The sequence below is a fragment of the Antechinus flavipes genome, chromosome 4 (genome assembly GCF_016432865.1).
Source record: "Antechinus flavipes isolate AdamAnt ecotype Samford, QLD, Australia chromosome 4, AdamAnt_v2, whole genome shotgun sequence".
Classification (NCBI taxonomy): Eukaryota; Metazoa; Chordata; class Mammalia; order Dasyuromorphia; family Dasyuridae; genus Antechinus; species Antechinus flavipes.
Window position 1 is genome coordinate 54,362,038 of NC_067401.1, and position 24,750 is coordinate 54,386,787.

General features: G+C 41.9%; 1 protein-coding gene and 1 long non-coding RNA gene across 3 annotated transcripts in view; one reads left to right on the top strand and one right to left on the bottom strand.

Annotated features, from left to right (window-relative positions):
• The window catches only part of CSF1 (colony stimulating factor 1), a 69,532-nt gene that overhangs the window by 34,666 nt on the left and 10,116 nt on the right, over positions 1-24,750 (bottom strand). The window contains exons 5-9 of one of the 2 annotated variants that reach the window (XM_051993099.1): positions 24,304-24,451; positions 20,628-21,661; positions 18,908-18,960; positions 18,426-18,487; positions 11,923-14,681 (exon numbers count right to left, since the gene is read on the bottom strand). In XM_051993099.1, the coding sequence (XP_051849059.1) occupies positions 18,439-18,487; positions 18,908-18,960; positions 20,628-21,661; positions 24,304-24,451 (1,284 nt within the window). In that variant the 3' untranslated portion in view covers positions 11,923-14,681; positions 18,426-18,438. Of the gene's footprint in view, positions 1-11,922; positions 14,682-18,425; positions 18,488-18,907; positions 18,961-20,627; positions 21,662-24,303; positions 24,452-24,750 lie in introns of those variants that run through there. The other variant, XM_051993100.1, reaches the window with a different exon arrangement.
• Positions 10,929-24,750, top strand: part of LOC127559369 (uncharacterized) — a 79,533-nt gene continuing 65,711 nt past the window's right edge. The window contains exon 1 of the long non-coding RNA XR_007953116.1: positions 10,929-11,052. This is a non-coding gene — a long non-coding RNA (uncharacterized LOC127559369). The remainder of the gene's footprint in view (positions 11,053-24,750) is intronic.

Sequence of the window (24,750 nt, forward strand, 5' to 3'; positions counted from 1 at the left end):
CAAATGACAAAGGTTAGGGATGGCAGATGGACATTCAGAGTTGTCCACTGGTATGCTTGTGATATCAAGAGAAAGTAAGGAAGCTCTCCAGCATGTTTTGTCCTTTATAATGAACTCCTGGGGGGAGGGAGGAGGGGGGCAAGGCATGGAAGAATTATAATCTAGGAAGACAGGCAATATGGATACCAAGTCATTTGAAGATAAGTCAAAGGAATCAGAAATGTTTAACCCAAATAAGAAAAGGTTGATGAGAAACTTAATAAATGTTTTCAAGCATCTGAAGGTCTATCATATGGATGAGGGGTTGCACTTGTTCTTCTTAGTCTGAGGGCAAAATTCAGAGTGATAGGTTAGTCCCTAAAAAGATATAGATTTTGGCTTCATATAACCCTATCAGTTAGATGAATTCAAAAGCAAGGAAGGATGGGCTTCACTGAAAAGTAGTAGGTTTCCCTCTACTGGAGGTAATTTATTAGAAGCTAGATGACCATTTTGGGAGATAGAGTATTGAAATTTTATGTCCAGTTATGATCTGGCTAAGAATGGCTTCTGAGGTCCCTTCAAGAACTTATATCTATCATGCTTTGACTCGTGAAGTAAAGAATTGGACTGAATGTTAAGGCCATTATGTTTATTTCTACCCTTTGAACTTACATGTTGTCCTAGCAACATGGTGGCAACATGAATGTGAAAAAGAGGAAAATTTACCTTATAGAATATCTCTTGCATTCAGCTTCAGCTTCATACATTCCAAACATTGTCTAGGCTGTTCTGGAAATGAAAACTAAGGTAGAGAAGAGACATAATTTGGTTATGTCACCTCTAGAAAAGCATAAGAGTCACCAAATCCTTGTATGTTATCTTGAAAGATGCAAAAACAGAAATAACTTTTTTGAATGATCCTGTGATTATTAACATCAAAATTAGCAAAAATAACACATATTGACCAGAAGTATTTGGCACCATGATGGAGATGATGAGCAGAGAGTACAAATGGAATAGAGATTTCCCGTAGACAGTAAGATGTTTCACATACTGTTTGTAGATGAGATTGTGCTAATTCTGTCAAACCCTGGAATATTAATATTTTAATTAAGCTTTTAATCAAGATCTACAATCCATATGCAAAAAAAAATGTCTTCAGTAGAAAAAATCAAATGGGTGAAGAATACCTATTATCTCGCAATGCTGGTACTTTCTTTGTGTAATTATTTATATTTAATCTCGTTATATATTTTATTTGTACATAATTGTCTGCATGTTTCCTCCTCTGTTAGACTATGAGTTCTCTGAGAGTAGGAGCAGTTTTAATTTGTTTTTGCCTTTCTTTGAGTCTCCAGTGCTGAGCATAGTACTTGGCAAATAACAGTTGCTTAAGAAATACTTATTGACTTGACTTGTCCAAGCTATGACACATATGTTGGAAGGACAGCTTATTGAGCTGATCTGTCACTGCATAAATCATGAGTAAGGATAGATAATAGGCTGGTCCCAGAACTGAATAGGAGGTTGAGTTCAGATTAGATTGTCTTTAGAATTAAAGAATTCAATGAAAGGCCTTTGAAGAAATCATTACAAATTAATTGGAACCCTGAAGTAACCTCAAGCTTCTGAATGAAACAAAAGCTCATATTTTTAAAAATTGTATTTTAAATTTATATTTTGTTTTGATATGGCTAACAAAAAAAAGGCAAGGCATCATTTCAGACAACGCAACAGTAAAACAGATATGACTAAAAAAGATGAAAAGAAGAACCACATTATGCTTAATGGCACTATAGACAATGAATAAATATAATACTTAACATATACATAGCTACCAAATGACACAGAATTTAAATATTTATAGAAAATTAAACCGAATTGTAAGTATAGTAAAACTATGATAGTGGGGTGCCTCAATGACCTGGAAAAATCTAAAAAAGATAAATATGAAAAAATTTAAGGACCTGAATAGAATTTTAGCAAACTTTGCTATGCTATATCTTTGATAACTTTATATTCAATGGGAACAGAAATGAGTATGCATATTTCTAAGCAGTGCTAGCATCCTTACAAAATTGTCCATGTATTGTGTTTAGACATTAAAAACTTCACAAACAAATGCAGAAAAAGCAGCAATATTAAACATATCTTTTGCCAATCTCTGTATAGTAAAATGCTACTCAATAAAAGGACTTTGAAGAAAGGATTGCAAATTAATTGAAAACTAAATAATGTAGTCTAAAAAATTGGTGGTCAAAAATATAGAAATAATAGAAAATTTCATCAAAGAAAATGAATGAAATTAGACAGCATATCAAATTTTTTCAGGTGTATTTAAAGCTGTCCTTAGGAGGAAAGGTATTTATCCAAGTACTTTCATCAGTAAAAGAGAGAAAAAGCAGGCTGATGAATTAGACACAAAACTTAAAAAATTTAGAAAAACAACAAATCAAAAATTCCAAACTAAATGCCAAATTCAAAATCCTGAAAATGAAGATATTAATAAGGTAAAGGGAAGGGAAAAAACTCATTGAGCTCATAAATGACTTGAGGAATTTTTTAAAAAATTATTATTTATTTAACAGGAAAAAGCAAGTTTATCTCAAAGAAATTCACAGTGTTGTGTGCAATTCTCTTTTTTCTGTTCTACTTTGTAAATGTAAATATTTTGATGTTGAGAATAAAATTTTTTTAACAAAATGAAAGAACAAAAAAGTAGTTTAACAAAACCATCTAAAACAACAACTGTGTCTGACACTTCATTTAATATTCCACATGTCTGGTCTCTTACCTCTGCTAAAAAGTACAACATAGAAAGTATATTTTATTAACTCTCCTCTGGGGCCAAATTTGTTTTCATGCAGAAAGATTTTAGATCTTTGTTTTTTTTTTTTTTTCTCTTTAAATAGTTGTAGTTAGTATGTAAATTATTTTTCTATTTCCTGGATTTATTCTAAATTAATTCATATTAAATCTTTATGTTGATGGTTCATATGGTGCAACAATATTCCATTACATTCATGTACCACAGTTTATTTAATTATTCTACAATCAATGGAAAGTCCATCTTTTAAACTTCATCATTCTGGGGATAACATATCATTGAAGTTTGGAATATCCTGGTCTCCAAAGAATTAAGCTTAAGGTCACCCAGAGGACAATCCAGAGATTCATGGTAGGCATAAGAAGTCAATAGAGTATGAGTGATGATGATTTGTGTGCTGGAAATATCATAAAAACAGTCATCAAAGTGGTGCTGCAAAGGTTTGCAAAGTAGGTTTCTGTGTAAGTTATATCCAGAAATGAAGTTAGTAAATAATTTAGCAACAGACATCAGGCTCTGGAAAAAATACACACACACACACACACACACACACACGTATGTCCAATATACTTTTAAGTTTAATTTGCATTGCTAACATCTCCATAATTGTCTTAAGTCTAGGCAGTTAACAAAACAATAAATCAAGCTCTGATTTTTAGTTTTTGCTGATTTCTGAGATTTGTGTTTAAACTTAAATTTTAACAATTGGATCTTGAGAGCTACTAAAAGTAATTCCATCCAACATGCAATTGGTTATATCTATCAATTAAAACAGATAGAATTTTAAAATATTTATTAGTCATTTAAAAATAATTCATTAATCATTAAAAATACAATAATAAACCTATTGTATGATAGCATAAATGACATCTTTTTTGGGGAAATAACTACATTTTCCAAAAAGAAAATTGCAATGGCATTTCTAATATATTTTTTGCAACTCTCTTGAATGTCTGGACTAGTAGAAGATTTTCATATCTGTTTCCACATTCAATCTATCCTGCTATATTTTTTGGTTGAAATATAAAGAAAATTTGGCCTCATAGAGATGTGTAGTTGAAAAAGGAAGTAGTATTTTAATAGGTGAGTAAAACATAGTATCACTAAAGGAATCATTTTGACCTTGAGGATCTTTTGAAAAGATCTCAAAAATCAGATTTTTCCACTGGGGCTCTCTCGGACCATCATTTGACTAGAGGAAGACTTCTTGAAAAGTAGATCCTTTGTCAGGATTTACAGCACGTGGACAGGATGAGAAAGCACAGAGATCTTGTGATTTGCCCCTTAGTTGAAATCACAGATCCATTCAAGTTTTGAAGCTATAGCATGTATTATAGTGGAAACTCAGACCTCTGATAGACTAACAAGACAAAGGGGAGACATTTTTAAACACAGTTTTAATACTGGAAGGGATCCCTTATAGGTCATCTCCCCCAACTTTCCCATTCTATAGGTAGACTGAGAAAGGTTAGGGAATTGGTCCAAGCTCACACTAATAATGAGTAGTAGAACCAGTATTTGAATGAGGTCCTCTGATTTCAAATCCACATGCTTTTTCTGCTCTACTGTGCTGGGTCTGTGCTGTCCTAATTAGGGAGTCAGTTACCTGAAGTGAACATCAACATTTATAACCTTCTTTACAATTTAAAAAACACTTGATATGAATGAACAATTGATGGAATGAAAAGTATTTAATATGCCTTAGCCTTATATCTAGCTAGCCCCACATTCCAGACCTTGTTTTCCATTTCCATCTTACCATCCAGCCATCTCCCTGTCATCCCCTTTGTTGCCCCATATCCATCACTGCTAAACCACTGACTTCTTTCTATGACTTCTTCTGGGATCAATAAACAAATCAAGCTTAGGAAAGGCTTGTCAATAGACTCACCAACTCTTCTCACTCCCTAAAACATCCTTCCCTGGCCAGCATATTGTGCATGTCTTTTTCCCTAACTACAAGTTAAAATTCTTAAGGATAAGTAATGTCTTGTTTTTGTAGTTGTATTCCTACTGCACAGCACATGGCTTATGATACTCAATAATATCCTCTCCTCTGCTCTCCTCTTGTTCCTTTCTTTTTTCCTTCCTTCCTTCCTTCCTTCCTTCCTTCCTTCCTTCCTTCCTTCCTTCCTTCCTTCCTTCCTTTCTTCCTTACTTCCTTCTTTTCTTCATTTCTCTCTTCTTCCATTATTGCTTTCTTATAATGTGGCATTTCCATTTGACTTGTTCGGGCTTGATATTCCTCCTCTTATGTATTAAAGTCTACTTCCCAGAGTTCTCATGCTCTCAAGCTCCTTGACCTCCTTCCTCAGACTTACTGATATATTCTCTTGAGTCTGTTGATTTCTCATGGTCTACACTTAGCCAGGTGCTTTTCCTGCTCTTTTGAGCCTAAGTAGACTCCACTGGAACTCAGATTAGTTGCATGGGAAACAGATTCCCAATGGCTTCATCCAAGAAGCCAGGAAAAAGTCATCCAAGGTCAGGTAAAGTAAGGATGATGCCAAAAAACTTTGCCAGCTTTGAGACACATGGGAGTAGAATTTTTACCCAGGCCAATACTCCGTGGATAAATGGGAGGAGTAGTGGGCTGCTAGAGCCTATTATACAGAAAAAATAAAAACAAAACAAACACACGAGAGACCACTTTAGATCCAACAATAAATAGGAAGAATGGTGAGGAACCAAAAGGAAACCGAAAAAATGGAAAAACAAAATTTCCAGAAAAGAAATTTCTATCCTTGGTCAGAAACTGGAGCTGCCTTTTTTACATTCTCCATTGGCTGCATATCCTGAGATGTTTCTTTCTTATTCCCTGCTGAATTTAATATTGGTGACATGGAATGAGCAAACAGGAACCTGGCCCAGGAGAGCAAGGGTCAGCCTTTCCACTTAGCACACAGAGTTTTTCCACCCTAGGACACCAGACCTCTAAGATGTATTCTTCCTTTGAGAGTTCTCTAATGAGATGGAGTCACATAATTCGTAATGAATGAACTTTATTCAATTACCTACTAGGTCCAGAGCATTTTACTAGGTGCTGAAAGAGGTACAACGGAATACAGCCTATAACAGGCTCTATGCTTTGGAATGGTCTACTAATGCTTTTTGCATGAGATGAACCTTGAACTGGACCTTGAGGAACATGTTGGATCCAAATAAGTGAAAGAAAACTTAAACCAAAGATCAGACTGTATCCCAGTCCAGTTAGATCTAAGTTGTACTTTGGGTAGAGCACTGGCTCTGGAGCTAGAAGATAGGATTTCAAATCCAGTCTCAGACACTAAGCTGTGTGATCATGGGCAAGTCATTTAACCTCTATCTGCCTCCAGTTTTCTCAACTATAAAATGCAGATGATATAGCATCTACTTCACAAAGACTTGGGTTTTTGTTTTTGTTTTTTTGCAAGGCAATTGGGGTAAAGTGACTTTCCCAGGGTCACACAGTAAGAGTTACATGTCTGAGCTGCCCTCTTCACAAAGATTTTTGTGAGGATCAAATGAGATAATATTGACACAATGTTTGGCAGATAGCAAACACTTAATAAATGTCCTTCCTTCCTCCCTCCCTATCTCCCTCCCTCTCTCCTTTCCTTCCTTCCTTCCTTCCTTCCTTCCTTCCTTCCTTCCTTCCTTCCTTCCTTCCTTCCTTCCTTCCTTCCTTCTTTTTTCCTTCCTCCCTCCCTTTTTTCCTTCCCTCCTTCTGTCCCTCCTTTCTTTCCTTCTTCCTTCTCTCTTTTTGTCCTTCCTTCCTATACCCTTTCTTCCCTCTCCCTCTCAGGCTCCAGCAGTTTTTTTCGCTACTATCATTGCTCTTGATAATGTAAATAAAGGAATCTATATGATATTGTAGAAAGCAAGTTGGATGAGCAATCAGAGGACCTGTATTCTTGATCTAGTCACTAACTAGCCTTGTGACCTTGGACAAGTCACTTTACTTTAGTGACTCTTATTGCCTTTATAAAATGAGGGGATTGAACTAGAATGATTTCATGATCTTTAAGGTTCCTGGCAGTTCTGATTCTAAATTTTTTTTTTAAACACAGAACACATGACTGTAATAATACTAAACTTGGAATCACAGAGCTAAGCTTGAATCCTGGTCTTGTTAAAACCTGTGGGACTTTGGACATATCATAGAAGATTTCTGAGTTTCCATTTCCTCATTTTCATTCTCACACTCTAAGAGCCAGGTATGTTATATTTCGTCACTCCCTCCAGGATTTTCCAGTGCTCTTAAGGATATTTAGGAGCGGCTATACTCTGACAATGATTCAAATCCCCACTGATTCTAGGGGGTCCCTTTTGCTCTAGTCCATTCAAGCACTTAGCAATCTGGTTAACTTTTATAAAGAAATATTTGTTGTAAAGTTCAAATAAGAACAAACAAATAAGCATTCCTTCCTCTCACCCCTAAAAAATGAAGGGGGCATAATAACCCTCTCACAATGTTCATATCTTAACTCAATACTTATCTAATATGATCCCCCCAGATTCTAATACCCTCTCAGCTTAAGTCATGGCCCCCTGATTTCTTTTTATTTTTTGAATTTTTTTTTAACATTTACTTTCTAGTTCCAGTTTAAAATTTCTTTCTCCTCCACCCACTGAGAAAGCCAACAGTATGATCCCTATCATACATATGAAGTCATGTAAAATACGTTTCCATATTAGCCATGTCACCAAAAAATATAAAAAGTAAAACAAAAGGTAATAAAATGAAAAAAAGTGTTTCTACACTTAGGATTCATTGATTTTTCTCTCCATTGGAGATGGATAACATTTCCATGAGTTCTTTGGAATTGTTATGGATCAATATTTTAATCTGAGTATCTAAATCTTTTACAATTGATTAATTGTATCATTATTATTGTAATGATACAATTACTATCATTGCACTGTGTACAATGTTATATTAGTTCTGCTCACTTCTCTTTAAATCAGTTCAAATATATTCCCAAGTTTTTCTGGAACCATTTCTTAGATTACAGGCCCCAGCCAAATTATGGCCCACAGGCCAGATGCAGCAGCTGAGGACGTTTATCCCCCTCACTCAGGACTATGAAGTTTCTTTATTTAAAGGCCCACAAAACAAAGTTTTTGTTTTTACTATAGTCCGGCCCTCCAACAGTCTGAGGGACAGTGAACTGGCCCCCTATTTAAAAAGTTTGAGGACCCCTGTTAGAGTACAATAGTATCTCATTACAATCATATAACACAACTTATTCAGCCTCAACTGATGAGCATCCTTTCAACCACTAATTCTTTACCACCACAAAAAGAGCTGCTATAAATATTTTTATATAATTGGATCCTTTTCCTCTTTCTTTGATCTCTTTGGGATACGTAGTAGTGGTATTTTTCAGGGTAATTCCAAATTGTTCTCCAGAATTTTTTGATCACTTAGCAGCAACACCAACATTGGCTATGCAATCAATAGAAATGAGCTGTTCCCACTTACATATGCTACCATCTTAGGTGATTTGAGCATGTATCTCAGTTGTTTTAAAAATAATGCAGTTGAACTAAAGACCTCTAAATTCTCGTTCTGCTCTGGCTCTATGAACTTTGCCTCTCTATCTTAATACCTTTATGCCATGACTGCAGCCAGGCTCTCTAGCTCTCTTCTAAGAGCCTTGTATTCCTGATTGGTGAGGTCTTACCCAGCCCTAACACTCTGACTGCTTCTCTCTGGCCACCTTCATGCCGAGTCTCCACCTGAATACCCTCTCTTCCTCCTAGCTTTCTATCACTCCCTATTGCAATGGTAATCAAATCAACTAGAAGGCACATGCCAGTCAATTACCCTATGACTCCATTCATCATCATTGTAACTTTCCTCTTCAAAACACTTCTCTCTGGCCACCATTCCCTTGGATGTGTTGTCTTCCCTTATTAAAATGGAGGCTTCTTGAGGTTAGAAACTGTCTTTCTTTTGGTATTTATATCCCCTGTTCTTAGCATGGTAACTGGTAACTAGTAACTAGTAATATGGTAACTAATAAGAGCTTAACAATTTTAAAAATTCATTTACATATCCTATAGTCTGTCCAAATACTTCCTCACTCCTCTGAAATTGAAGTAGAATATGGCACACACTATAATGGTAGCAGTCAAACAATACTAGGATCAATGACAGTATTGGCGACATACAAAGCACAGTGAATGTGCCCAGGCTGCCTACCAGGCTGTAACCAAAGCCACATCTGTCCCTCTCTCACAATGACCTGAGAATATTGCCTATTCCTTCTTGACTTTGCAAGTGTAGAATGAGAATTTCTAAGCTAGTGGTCACTTGGCAAAGGTACTTTACTTCCTGTTATGAAAGACATAGGATGCTGAATACTCAGAGTACCACAGATCAGTTATTCCCACTTCCCAGAAGCCTGGGAAGGAAAGAAGAAAGCCAAATTCTATTCTTTCAAACAAACCCATGTTCTTCAAATGACTATTCATGAAAAGATATGATTTCTTTTTCAGGAATATTCCTGAGAATATGCCCACCCTCTATACTACCCTATCTTTGACAGTCCCTTGAGGACCCCAACTACCATTTTTGAAGGAGGAGGGGGAGTTATACTGGTATATTTTAGTATTTTAGTATTCAAGAAGTAACAAATCAGTACCTTTCCTCTCAGTGTATTTTCCAGTTCTCATCACAGTGTCTAGTAGAACATAGTAGGTACTTAATAAATGCTTTTTGATTGATTGCTTTCCCATTTCACCACCCCCCACTCCCAAGTCCTGCTTTTTATTTCCCAATCATCTCATAATGCCAGCTCCAGACTCCAACGTTCCTTGTCCCGGATGCCTTCCCTCCAGGGCAATCAGTCTGTGTGAGGTTAACCTCAGAATTCTCCCTGGCCCCCTCTGATTCACCATCCTCCTCCTGGCCGGATAGTGGTCTAGGGTTAGATTAACCTCTCAGCCTGTGGGCATGAAGCCAAGGACTCCCAAATACCCTTTGCCAACCAACAGCTCTTTTCAGAGTTCCTGACTAAGCTAAGCAAAAACTCCTTTCTCCCTTTGGTTTCCTTACTATGTCCTCCCCGTCTTTCTGTATCATCTCCAAACCTTTCACTGTCCTACAAATAATGTGCGCCTTCTTCTCCCCTTTTCCAAAAGAAATGTCTCTCCTGGGTCCTGCTCTTTTCCAAACTTGATTAACTCTACCCTGATCTATTCTATATCCCAGACCAGACCGGAGCATTATACTGTGCTCTTCTTTCTGTCCCAAACTTGGACATCCTCAGCCTTGATTGGCACTGTGATACTGGGTTCATCTCCCATAACTCTACAAAGTCCCCTTGTCATATCTCTATTAGGAGATGCTCACTGACCCTTTCCACTACCACTTGGTTAAGGCTTCCCTCAGAAAGATAGCTCCTTTTAGGGTCTCAGCTCCATCTGGTGTTGGACTTTCAGAAGGTCCCACTGCCCCACTCCTTAAATATATTTCATCTTGTTTCCTATCCATGTCCCTAAGTGTAGTTATTTTTAAAAATCCATGATTTTAGCAATATTCTTGGTAGTGGAGACATTAAATCAAGCTAGTCTTTATATCTGAGGGTCAATGATCTGATCTGATTCTTATCTGAGAGGAGATTTAGTAGGAGGAAATGAGAAGAATATAAGGGTACTGAAAAATTGGTAGGAAAAAATACATAGGAAGAAACATCACTCAGGAAAGAGAATAGATGTACAAAGAACAAAATGTAATTGCTCTCAGTATTATCCTCTTGCTGAAGAACAGATTATCATCCCCTCAACCTTAAACCTACCTTCTCAGATTTAGTCCCCTTTCTTTCTCTCAACAGTTCAATTTGATGTGTTTTGGGCCTATCCTGTGCTAGCTAAAACTCCCTACCTAAGGCATTGCCTTTTGCTAGTGGCTTCCTTCATCAAGAAGACTCAGTGTCCTTATAACTTAATCCTAATAACCTTAGCCTCCAGTCTGTTATATGCTTCTGGCTCTCCCAGTTGACACTGCCCACTTCTGGAATTCATTCCAACTAAGGGGATCTTTAGGGGGCAGTGGCAATGATTTGCTCTCAGCTCCATAACTAATCTTAGACTAATTTGTTCCAGTAATTCAACACATAGAGGCCCAGAGCCCTGCTTGGAATTGGCTGACTCTGTTCCTCTCAGAGGAAGACAGTTTCCAGAGGGTGAAAGAGGGCTCTGTTCTTAGAGTCCTCACAAAGATTTTCAGGTGGAACATAATCAATCATTTTTCCAAGGTAAGCTAGCCCAAATGTGTATGTGTGTGAATATGTATGTATGTATATATGTATAGATAAAAAACTATATGTGCGTTTATTTCTTTTTATTTTCCTGAGGCAATTAGGGTTAAGTGACTTGTCCAGGGTCACACAACTAGGGAGTGTTAAGTGTCTGAGACCAGATTTGAACTCAGGTCCTACTGACTTCAGGGCTGGCATTCTATCCACTGTACCACCTAGCTTCCCCTGTGTATTTATTTCTACATGGGAAAAGTATATACACATAATTGCAGTATCTTAGAATTAGAAGAGACCTCACTGAGCAACTAGATTTAGATTTAAATCCATTAAGGACCATTAGAGGCCATTGAGTTCAACTACCTCATTTTACCGATAAGGAAACAAAAGCATAAGAAAATTAAAATGATTTGTTCAGCATTACATACACAGATGTGTATCCTGAAGTGTAACCAGATCTCCCTGAGTTTAGCATTCTAACCATTATACCATTCGTCCCCTTGTCCACCCCCTATGTGAAAGAGTCTGCTCTCCCAATACACATCACAAATAGTGGTCATCCAGCATTAGGCTGAAGGTTTCCAATGACATTATTATTGTCTAAGCATGTTATAGAGACCCTGCTGATTTCTGTGCATTTTTTATGGATAGATGTGTTCAGAACGTGGGATATAGATGTGTTATGTTTGGCAATTGCTAAGAGGATTTCAGTCCTGAAGAAACAATGCTCTCATCCTCCCTGACCCAAATTTATAAGTAATAGAGGAACCTTGCTACAGGATATCTCTTTCTAGAAGTCATTGTTTGCCTCTTTTTACTCCCCAAAGCTTCATCAGGATCTCAAATTCAATTCTCCACAGGACACATATATGGTTTTGTCTGCATTTATTATTAAATATACAAGCAGCTTCCTATTTCTTTTAAATAAATCTTTAAATGACTTTATATATAAAATAATTCACCATTTCCAAGTATAAAAACAACCACACAGTGCAAGGCCCCAGCTCCACTTGCCTTCCCTAGGGAAGTGGGGTGGGGGTTTGGTCAGAGGAAGAAGAGACAGATGAAAGGACCTACTTAGGTCTGGGGGAGGAACCATTCATCTCACCTACCAATGGACAAAGAGCATCTGAAATGCTGGTCTTGCTATTTTGACCTCTTTTGCACAGTATACATTTAAAAGAAAACAAACATATTTTTCTATGTCTTCAAAGTTTTCATTGTAAATAGATATTATTTACTTAACATCAAAAAAAAAATAATGCTGAGGCCAGGAAAATGAGGCCCAGGGGAAGATTTCTCCTTGTTGGAGGTCTGGCTCTGCCCTTAGCCAGCCCTCTTCTCAAAGCTCCCTCTTAGGGCCAAGATATGACCACACCCAGTGGGTGAATTTGGACGCGAGGAGGTCTCTGATGTAGTCTTGGGCCCCAAGTAGCAGTTGGGGAATCCAGCTCCCCTTGCCCTAGGGGCCTGGGGCTTAAGGACGAATAATAAGGAAAGCATGAATGGGGGGACAGACACTGGAGATTCCTATTTAACAAGGCTCAGGAAGACTTATGGGGATGTATAAAACCTAGCAAAATGACAGGATGGAAGTAAGGCAATGGTAAGGGTGGGCAAAAGAGGAAATAGAAGGCATAATAAACAGCAGCTCCCTCCACCCTCATCTCTTCTCCAATATTTAATGGCTTCATACCTCCTCCCACACAGCAGTGGAAAAGGGTAAAAATTACTCCCCTTCTTTTGAAGGTGAAGAAATAATTTCCAAGACACTAAACCAGTGACGGAGCTTTGGAGCAAGTTCCAAGAGGGGACCAAGCTAAGCTCTCTTCCCTGACTCTGGGGACTGTACCAAGGAAGGGAGGATCAGGTGAACCAGAAGTGAAAGGAATCCGGAGAAAGAAGAACTGGAAAGCAAAGGAGAAAGCAGAGGTTTTGGGGGGAGTAGGGAAGGAAGGGCTGGAAAGAAAGTTAACAAGGGAGTACAGGAAAGAAGGAAGATGAGCTGAGATCTGGAGGGAAGGATTGAGATGAAAACAAGATTGAGAAACTCATTGCACTGAGATCATCAGGGAGAAGAAATCTAACCAGTCAGAAGACTGCTCTTCTGTTCTCCCAAAGGCTTGAGAGGGGATTGGTTGAATGGGAGAACAGTTCAGGGAAAAACAATCAAGCCAAGACACAGCTCCAATTCCCACCTCCAGAGTCATACAAACAGGTTCAAAGACATAGTGGTTCTCTCCACTCCAGTCATTAAAAAAAAACAAACAAAAAAAAACTTCTATTCTCTTTCTTTTTGTAATGTCAAAGTATGAGACCCAGAAGCCAAGATCTTCCAGCAGACTCAGCTTGTAGCAGGTAGACTGATGGGTAATATTTACCCTCCCTCCAGGGAGCCAGGGTCCATGGAAACCAACCCACGGTACCCATTATATTTGGACACCAAAACATGGTAGTGGAGGAAAGGGCAGCAGAATCCCTTCATCATCATGAGACCAGCTCAGGAGTTTTATGTGCATAGGAGGCAAAGGGGCAGTAGAGAAGGGGGACTAACAGATGCTGCCTATGGGAAGAGGTCAGGACAGTACAGCAAGAAGATTCAATATTCACAGTGCAAAGGCTTCCTTCATCAGATGGCTGGTTCTTCCTACCCAGATGTTCTGGAGCAGCTCTAGAACCCAGCTAATAGTTGTGAGGGAAGATGGGAGCAGAGCCCAGGGCATGTTGGGGATGGGTTAGGACACAGTGATTGCTGTTCTTTCCTGCACACATCTTGGCTGGTGTCAGGATTTGGGCAATAGGGCTTTTCAGAGGCTGAATCCCTGAAGGACCCTGACTCAAAGGGACAAGGAGCTATTCTGGGGTATGGCCCCCAAGCTGTCACTCAGAGGGAGCTGAGAGCACTCACTGGTTCAGAGACACCTCCCCAGCTGTCTGTGTAGGCTAGTGACAATGTATAGGTGTCTTCTCCCATCTTGATAGCTGCACCCCTTTTTGGGAAATGAAGTCTAAGCTGCATTGCCCGGGGAGCTTTGAGGCACTCCTTCCTCTTGGGACATGCTCTTGCTTGCTGGGAAGCCTGGATTTCTTGGTGCTTCATAAATAAGATGGGAGCATATTTCCCTGAAAAACTCTTGTCCTGGCAGCAATGGGAACTCCAGCCCAATCTTTCCCAACAACACCTACCCAAAGGCTGTTTCCCACCCAACAGCCCTCTTCTCCTTTGGTCCAGGCTCAGATTCTGGAAGGGACTGAGGGATGGGAGGGGGCTGAAGGTCATCCTTCTTTCCCAGGCTGCCCTGTGGGTCAGTCTCTGAGGGCAGAAGGCTCTGAGCACACTTTTGCTGGCACTCCCAGAAGCATGGACGCTGGCCTCCAGGGCCAAAATAATCATAATAAATATCTGTAGCTTCTTGATCATCCTCCCTCCCTCTCTCAGTCAATAAAGGAGTAAGAGGACAGAGAATGAGTGGTAGAGGGCTTTCCACCCTCGCCTGCTCCTGTCCTGTCCAGTCCAGGCCGAGGGCCTCCGTGATGGGCGGGTTGAGATCCTGGGAGAACAGGCTTGGGGGATGTCTGGAAGCCCCCACGGCTTCTCCTCCCATGGAGGGACTGTCCTGTGGGCCCAGCTACAGGGGAGAGAAAAAAGGCTGGTCAGCATGGAGCAGGGTGGAGGTATAGAAAGAGGAAGAGTCTCTAGGGACACCAGTGGAGAGAGGCTATGGGGAGGTATGGGGATGGGGTTTGCGTTCCTGTGGGACATTAATGGTTATTGCAGGAAAGAACTTCCTTCCACTCCCTCCCTCCCCCTCCAAGCCACCCTGGTCACCACAAAGGGCCCAGATTCTTTGGCAGGAGCCCAGACCACTGCCGATTTCCCAGAATGGCTTCATCTTCTGACTCCACCAAGAAAACCAGGGGCCATGGGAGAGAAAAAGGCAACAGACTGGCGCTGGCCCAGCTCCAGCCACAGGAGACAAAAGGGACAATGGGGGGAGGGTCGCTTGTCAGTCAGAAGGAAGCTTCTTCCAGCTGACCTGCTAGGTGCCTAAGGAAGGAGCAACATGACTTTCCATTATCCTTGCCACTAAGTTCCTTGCTTTTCTTTTTTTTCTATCACTAAATGTTTTCCCTGGGAGAAAAAGGGAATTTTGCTTTCTACCTCTTCCCTCAGACAACCAGCACCTTGGCTAGAAAGTCATCTTAAAATATGAAGGAATATAGGAAACGTGTAGATAAAAAGGAGACCATGGCTTTGAGTAGACAAAGTGCAGTGGGAGGACCAAACATGGAAATTCTCATTTTCCCATCTGGAATTAGAACCCAGAGGTCAAGGCTTAAAAGGATTTGGCACCCCCCCCATATCATCCATGACATCCCCACCCTGCAACTCCCCTTGTCCAATAGCTAAGCCTAGCATTCTCAGAGCACTCTGTTCCCACAACAGAAATCCCCTGGATTCTGACCAAAAGTTTGACTTTAGACTCAGCTTGTAGCCTCACCCTCAAACTGGTCCCAGACTCAGCTGACAAAGCTCTTGTATTTCAAGGGGAGGTTTTAGAAAGAGGGGAGATCTGGGACCACAGTGTCTGTCCATTCCTTCTTCTTTCCCTATGGTGGGGTCTTCACTAGAAACCAAATGGTATCATAAATTGGATAAGAGCTAGACTAAGATCAGGTCGGGACCCCGACACTGCTAGGGATATGATACATTGAGTAAATGCCATTCCTTCATGCCAGGTTGCCAGGTCCTTTATGGTTGGAATGCTTTGATGACAAGAAGTAAGACTGTGCAAAAAGATAAAACAGTCATGTTGGGGCTAGCACTGAGTGTTCCCGAGGATGCTGGCATCAGACCCAGGAGTTATCTGAAGGAAAAATTCACTGGTCTGGGGATTTGTCTGGGCTTCCCAGGCTGTCCCCCACTTCATCCCAAATCTTATCTTGAGTCCATGGGGACAGAATCTTGTGAGTGATAGCTCTGGAAAAGGTAGGACTAGGGTGTGGGGAAAAACAAACTGGTCAACCCAGGCAACAAGGAGGTTTAAGGGGCTGTTTAAGCAGGGTTTAAGGTCAGATGCTGAGAAATATTATTCCCCTCCCAGATCCATTCATATTACTACCACCTTGTTGTGGAGGGAAAGGGAGGGGAAGGAAGGATCATAGGAACCCATAATTTGAGCATGGACAAGGATGTCCTCACTGGCTATTTTTATTTTTATTCCCAATAGCTTTGAACATTTGCCATATTCCTAACATTTCTAGTGCTAGATTCCCTTGGGATATACCCTTGGGCATACCCTTGGACAGTCCACACTCAGATATTGACATGGGCACATGAATCAGTAAAATCGAAGGGTGCCCCTAGTCAGTGAGTTAATGGGTCAGGCATAGAATCACAGGGCTTTAGAGCTGGGTGGGATCATTTAGTCCAACCTCCTTATTTTACAGATGAGGAAGTTTAAGTGACTTGTCCAAGGTCAGTCAGTCAATAACATTTATTGAGTGTTCACTAGAGCCCTGTACTAGGCACTTGGGTCGGAAAGAGTACAAAAAAATAGAGAAAAGAGAGGCTCTGCCCTCAAGGAGCTTACAATCTACTTGAAGAATTAGAAAAATATTACATATAGAATATCCATTACAAAACATATACAAAGTTATATCCAAATGAGAGCAAATTGATACAGAATTCACCAAATACATAAGTTCTGAGGGGACATGAAATAAAGGAACAATTAGTCTCAAGGGGTTCAATGAGGGGTGTTTTCTTGGAGAAAGGGTGTTTTGAATCTGGTTTTGAAGGAGGTGAGAGACAGGCTGGTAGTAGAAAGGGGAGCCATGTAGAAAGAATGAAAGTTTGGCATTTTTATCAAAGACTTGGATGAAGACATGGAGGATGAAGCTTATTGGGTCTGTGGATAACATAGAACTGGGAAGAATGATTGACAGAGTGGATAATAGAATCAAAATTTAAAATCCTAATCAATTGGAACTTTATGCTGAAATTAATGAGATAAAACTAAATAAGCATAAAGGTAAAGTTCTGTATTTAGGCTAAAAAAAATGCCCAAATGTAGAATGAAGGAGGACTATCTTGACAATAATTCATATGAAAAAAAAATGCCACAAGATTTTAGTTGACTAGTCATCCAGGAGGAGCCAATAGTGGCACAGTTACTTAAAAAACTCTTTTTTTTTTGTTGTTAAACATGGCCCGAGTGGAAGTATAATATCCAAATCAAAAAAAGTAATAGTCCCACTATATTTTGAGTGGGTCAGACTACATCTGTGAAGTTCTGAATGCCACTTTTTAAGATGTTGAAGACATTGATTATGTCTAGAGAAGGATAGACAAGATGGTGATGAATCTGGAAATCATATCAAATAAGAAATGTTTGAGAAAGCTGACAAAGCTGACAACATTTAACATTTCATGGGGGAGGAGGAGACAGACACATTAACTGTCTTCAAATATTTGAAAGATTTATCCATTGGAAGACAGAATAGATTTATTTGTTATTGCTTTAAAAGGTGTAGAATTAGATCCAAAGGAAGAAAAGTTACAGGAGGTAGATTTTTGGCTTAATTTAAGAAAGGAAAAAAAACCTTTCTTTTGAGCTTTATAATAATTACAGCTGTTCAACAATGGAATGGTCTACCTTCCAAAGTAGTGAGTTCCCGGTTACTTGAAGTATTCAAGGAGAGACTGCATGACCATCTGTGAAAGGTATTGCAGAAAGGATTCCTGCATTGGGAAGGAGGTTGAACTATATATAGCCTATAAGATCCTTTCCAGTTTAATTTGCTATGATTCTGAAGGCATGAAGTTGGGAATGAGCAAATCACACATGGGTAGAGACAAGCATATTAGTTTGGCTAGAGTAGAGGAATCTTGTAAGGTTGTAGAGAGGGAGAAGTTAAATTGTTGAGATTTAGCTACAAGAAGGAAGGGAGGGGAGTAAAAGATCTCACATGAGTAGCAATATGAAGCTATTAGAAACCCCTAAGTGGGGGAGAGATGTGATGGAAGCAGTCCTTGAGGAATGATATTTTAGCTGCTGTTTGAATATCAAGGGATAGAAAACGGGCAGTGGAAGTATCAGCCAAAAGATCAAAGAGAAATCTTTGGCAGTGGTTCATGCAAGAAACAATGATTGAGCCTAGGATAATGGCTATGAGAAAAGGAAAGAGTTAACACATTGTAGAGAAAACTCAGCAGAGCTTGGTGATAGACTGAAAACAAGACAAGGGGAGAGAAAGGAGAGTCAAAAATCTCGGGGAAGTTTGGGGGTGCCACTGATAATAATGTGTATGAATGCTCAAATGGGGAGAGGGGCGGCGAGGATAGGATGAACTCAAAGCCAGGTCCTCACCTCATTACGACCTCTACACTGGCAACTCCACCTGTCTGTCCTCTTCCTGGTTCAGGGGGCTTCTGGCAGAAAAAAAGGAAGGGATGACATTTCAGCACCCACGGGGGGGGACAGCAATGCAACTGAACAAACCCCACCCATTAGCATTAAATTCAAAGGACCCAGAATCTTGAGAAGTCCTAGGGGATAGTCTGAAAAAAAAAAAAAAGCTGTAGACTTCTGGCCAAGAAGGTACAGCTCTTTGGGAAGATCACCCACCCCATCTCCCTCCCTTCCCAATACACAAACCATGTCACATCACTGAACAGGAGGTGCCCAGAGCCAAGTAAGTGAATCCCCTGAATAGCAGTAGGATTCAAGATAATGGGTCTTCCTCCAAATCTAGAGAAAGCACATCCAGGCAGACCCTAGCTTCCTCATGCAGTCTTCCTAGGACTCTTCTAAGCAACCAATCCCCAGCTCATAAAGATGTCCAAACTCACCTGATCTCTGGCTGATCTAAAGGTATTTCTGCTGGCTGTAGCTCCTGTCGGTTCTAGGAAAAGGAAATAACAGGTTTAATTTAATTTAAGAATTAATTTAGTTGAAGGTAGAAGATAAGAGCAAAGTGAAAAAGAATCCCCTTCCTCTCCCCATCTCTTAAGAAAACTGGATGAAAGGCTCCCAAATTTCCTTCCATCATCCATTCAGCACCTGCTCACCTATACAAGCCTGTGTTGTCTCTCCCAGACTTCTTTTGTACAAGGATCACAAAGCTTTTATCAGAACTCCAAACCCACCTAACTTGACCCTAAAGCTGCCTGCCTGCCAAAGAAGTGTCCAGAAGTCATACAGATACATGGTCCCACAGTAGTCCTTGTCCTCCATTCTCTGCTCCCAATTTTGGGTTTTCCATCTGTTTTGCACCCCCACCTCCCACTTTATGTTGGTTCCCCTACCAGAAATCTCCACTCCAATTCCCATTCCATCTCTTTCTATTGCATTTATCTCTTCCTTATGGATCTTTCTCTACTGCCAGGGTATCAGTATGTCTGGATCACCTTACCCCCATTCATTCCCTCTAGATTGTCCTCTATTTCATATCAGTCATTCTAACTCCTTTCAAATGAGCTGCCTCTCCAGGCTTTTGAATATCCCTCATTGGGCAGTTAGGTAGCACAATAGGTAATATTGAACATAGAGTCAGGAAGACCTGAGTTCAAATCCATCATCAGAGACTTACTAGGTATATGATCCAGAGCAAGTCACTTAAACTGTGCCTCAGCTTTCTCCTCTGTAAAGTGGGGATAACAACAGCACTCAGTGCCCAGGGTTGTTGTGAGGATAAAATGAGATAATAATTGTAAAACACTTTGCAACTTTAAAGGCTTTATAAATGTTAAGTGTTATTATTGTCCAGATTCTTCTTCCACCCTGCCACAAAATTGTACCCACTCAGATCATTAATGATCTTCTCTCATTTAAACCCAACTTTTCCTTCTCTATCTTCATTGTCACTGAGTTCCCTGCTACATCTGAATCTTTTGACCACCCTCTTATCATTGGCATTTGGGATGACCTTTTTTTTTTTTTTTTTTGAGAAACTCTTCCCCTTTCTCTTCTATATATACTTGCTGTCTTCTCTGTTAGAACAAAAGCATCTTACAAGCAGAGATCATTAAATTCTTTGTATTTGTATACTTAAAAGAGTACTTGGTACACAAGAGGTGCTTAATAAATGTCTGTTGATTTATTGATCTAGTCACTCCTTAGATTTCTCCTTTCCTTATCTCTACTGTTCCTTCCAAGTTTAAGTTCATGATCCTATGAATATACTTCTACATCCTGTCTCCCTTTCAAGATGATCTCCAAGGTGCAGTCCTATACTTGAGAAGGACATCACTTTTTTTTTTTTTTTGATAAAGCAACTAGGGTAAGTGACTTGCCCAGACCTAGTAGTAGCACTAAAGGTATGCACAGTTTTACAGCTCTTTAGACATAGTTCCAAGTTGCTCTCCAGAATAGTTAGATCATTTTACAACTCCACCAACAATGAATTTTTTTAAAAGTGATTTGTCCAGCATCATACGACTATTAAATGTTAAGTGGAAGAACGTCAATTCTTGCTTAGGTTCAACATCATTCTCAAGTCTAACACTGACCCCAATCCAAACACATACCCCATCCCTTCCCTCCTTCTAAAAATGCCTTTCTCTCTCTTACCCACTGCCTCTGCTTGTAGAACAGGAGGCCGCCCACTGCTAGGAGGACCAGGAGGATGCCGGCTATCAGGACCCAGAAGTCAGAACCCTGGAACTGAAGGACAGGGCTTCCCATATTCTGCCTCTCGGGGCCTGTGTCAGTCAAAGGAAGCGAGTTAAAGCCCTTGTGGGGCCCGCCTGGGCCCTCTTCTCTCTCCAAACCTTGACCTCCTCTTCCTCCTTCCAGCTTGGCAGGGCTTCTCCGGACCCTAGTGCTTCTCTTGCCCTCCAGCTCCTTTGGGGGTCGGGGGACGCCCCAGGAGAGGCTTCTGGGGAAACGGGGCTGAGCAGGGAGGTTGGAGATGCCCTGGGTTTCCTCAGAGTGCAGCAGCTGGGTAGTGGGTGAGCTCAGGCCCTGGATACCTCCATCCATCTCCTCTGATGAATAATCTCTGGCCTGGCCAGCCAGTGGGGTACTGCCCTCATTCTGCAGGTGGTCATTCCTCACTTGGGCCAGCGATCCCTGTGCAAGAACAGGCGTCGAGGGAGTGGCGAGGAGCTCGTCTGGATCTGTGGTCCCTGTCTGGATAGGTCCCCCTCCCAACAGGAAAAGGGGAGCCTCTGTTTCTTGAGAACCAGGGCTGACATCACCTGAGGCATCCCCTAGAGCTGAGTCAGTGTCGAGTGCAGAGTTGAGAAGGCCCTTTATCCTAGGGGAATCGGACAAGTCAGGGGGAGACTTGTTGCTCCCGGGCTCCATCTCAGATCCCACCAGGGACTGGGAAGCAGAGAGCGTGCCCGCAGTCTCCATTGCCTCCACGCTTCCACAGGTGCTCCGGGGGACTCGGCGCCTGGCACTGCCCTGGGCTGCTGTTTGAGGTGGCAGGTCACTGGGCACGAGAGGTTTGCCCTCTGTCCCCTCAGAGTCTCCCCAGGCCAAGTTGGCCACTGGGGCTGTGGAGGGAGAGAGGGAGCTATGGATGGGGACAGAGGCCAGCTTACTGCTAGGGGTGGTTCTGGGGGACAGGCAGTTGCAATCAGGCTTGGTCACCACATCTGAAAGAACCACAGAGAGAAAGGGGGAGAGAGAGAGAGAGGGAGGGGAGGGGAGATAGAGTCACCAGCCTATAGCACAGCTTTCCCAAAAGGTGCCAAGAAAGGGAGAATGAAGCTGGGGGTCCCCTCACCACCCCCCTACTCAGCATCTAGGTTACTGAGAAGGGAAAAAAGAAGAGGACACCAACTGGACATGACCCATCCAGAAAGAAAGATGGAAACAGTTAAGTCCAGTCACCAAAGAGCAAGGAAAGCAGGCCTTGGGAGAGACAGAGAAAATCATAAGAAAGCTAGAGTGGGTTAAAGAGGGTTAATATGGGAACATCTAGCACAGGACCACAGCCACCCTGATTTCCTAGGAGCCGAATCAGATGTTTAAGGCAATCGGGTGAGAGAGGCTGAGGAATGGTCTCCAAGGCAGACATTCACACCCAGAGGCCAGAATACCACATGCAGATCAGAGAACAGAGAGGTGGGCTCGTGGAACTCAGAGAGCAGCATGAGAGGGGAGAGAGAGAGAGAGCAAGAGCAAGAGAGTGAGAGCAAGAACAAGAGAGCGAGAATGAGAGCAAGAGCAAGAGAGTGAGAGCAGGAGCAAGAGAGTGAGAGCAAGAGCAAGAGAGTGAGAGTGAGTGAGAGCGAGAGCAAGGAGTGAGAGTGAGAGCAAGAGAGCAAGAGAGCGAGAATGAGAGCAAGAGCAAGAGAGTGAGAGTGAGAGCAAGAGCAAGAGAGTGAGAGCAAGAGAGCGAGAATGAGAGCAAGAGCAAGAGAGTGAGAGTGAGAGCAAGAGCAAGAGAGTGAGAGTAAGAGCAAGAGAGTGAGAACAAGAGCAAGAGAGTGAGAACAAGAGCAAGAGAGCGAGAATGAGAGCAAGAGCAAGAGAGTGAGAGCAAGAACAAGAGAGTGAGAGTGAGTGAGAGCGAGAGCAAGGAGTGAGAGTGAGAGCAAGAGAGCAAGAGAGCGAGAATGAGAGCAAGAGCAAGAGAGTGAGAGTGAGAGCAAGAGCAAGAGAGTGAGAGCAAGAGAGCGAGAATGAGAGCAAGAGCAAGAGAGTGAGAGTGAGAGCAAGAGCAAGAGAGCAAGAGCAAAAGAGTGAGAATGAGAGCAAGAGCAAGAGAGTGAGAGTGAGAGCAAGAGCAAGAGAGTGAGAGCAAGAGAGCAAGAATGAGAGCAAGAGCAAGAGAGTGAGAGTGAGAGCAAGAGCAAGAGAGTGAGAGTGAGAGCAAGAGCAAGAGAGCAAGAGCAAAAGAGTGAGAATGAGAGCAAGAGCAAGAGAGCAAGAGCAAGAGAGTGAGAGTGAGAGCAAGAGCAAGAGAGTGAGAGTAAGAGCAAGAGAGTGAGAACAAGAGCAAGAGAGTGAGAACAAGAGCAAGAGAGCAAGAGAGCGAGAATGAGAGCAAGAGCAAGAGAGTGAGAGTGAGAGCAAGAGAGTGAGAGCGAGAGCAAGAGAGAGCAAGAGCAAGAGAGTGAGAGTGAGAGCAAGAGAGTGAGAGTGAGAGCAAAAGAGCAAGAGAGCGAGAATGAGAGCAAGAGCAAGAGAGTGAGAGCAAGAGCAAGAGAGCGAGAGCAAGAGAGTGAGAGTGAGAGCAAGAGCAAGAGAGCGAGAGTGAGAGCAAGAGCAAGAGAGTAAGAGCAAGAGCAAGAGAGTGAGAGCAAGAGCAAGAGAGTGAGAGCGAGAGCAAGAGAGAGCAAGAGCAAGAGAGTGAGAGCAAGAGCAAGAGAATGAGTGAGATATAGAGGTTGGGCCAGTGCCCAAAGGAGAAAGCCTGAGACCCAGACCCACTGGAGCAATGTGACATATGTGCTTAGCCATCACCAGGGAGCATGAGATCTTGGCCACTCCTAGGAAGGGGCCCTAGAATCTGGAGGAGTAGTAGGGGTCAGTGCTCATCTCTGACCAAGATCAGAGAGACACAGGCTGAGACAGGGAACAAGGACAGGCGTGGCAAGCCGGCACGCATGACATCGGGGCGTGGAGACAAGGACAGAGAGGGCACATGTATGCTGGGCGTAGGGGCCGGAGTTCAAAGTGACCTCCCCCTTCAACTTGACCTCCCCCCTAGAGCTGACACCTGCACTTCAGGGAGGTCGGGGAAAGGATTCCCCAAGCAGAGGTGGGAGTGGAGACCTCCCAGAGTCATCCGCATCCCAGGGGATTTCTAGGGGGCCACTCGACATAAGAATCCTGATTCCTTGAGCCTGCTCTCAACTGTCTTAATCCCAGCACCTCTAGCTATCATCTGTTCAAAACTAAGCACACACAGGTGGCCAGGTGTACCCCTACCCCCTCCACACTCGGACTTCAAAATTCCACTCCCTAGGCCCTTCAGATCTGTAAATGCATAGACAAGCAAGCACATGTGCGTGTGTGCACGGACTGGAAAGCACATTTGACTGTTAGTGCCCACGAGCACATAAGAACTACCCCCACACACACATTATAGAAATAGCTTTGCACACACATGAGCTCAGGCAGAATCACTGCCCCAGGTTTAGCTAAGTCATCCAGGTATTGCTCTGTCCTGCCTCCCTGCCCCCATGGGAATCCCTAATCCCCTTTACCTTCTTCTCTTGCTCCCCCCGCCAATCTCCATTTTTTATTTCCCATCCCTCTCCTCTGGCGTTCCCCTGTCCTCTCTTACCTGAATTGACACATTTGGCAAAGCTACTGGTGCAATCACGGTCAAAGACATGCCAGTCATCGTTAAGGAGTCTATTGATTTCTATAAAGATATTTTGGACCTTCTCCAATATCTGGACAGGGGTGTTGTTGAAAGTCCTAACACAGGCCTGGATTGGGGAGGGAAGAGGGAAAGAAGAGAAAGAAGACATCTTGATGAAGGTATTGTACAGAGATCTTTCCCTCTCCCTCTGAACCATTTTATCTGCCTCTGTCTCTCCCCCTTCTTCTTGGACCATTAGCTGGATGAGGGAAATAATCTTATGAACTGTCCAGGTTGGGGATTACATATTAGGGGAAAGGGAGGCATCTAGAGTCTGGGTTTACCCATCACCCTACAGTTGCAGGCCGAGAAGCCCCAACACTTTAGCAGCCTCTCTGCCCAAGTGCCCAAGTAAGGAACTAGAGG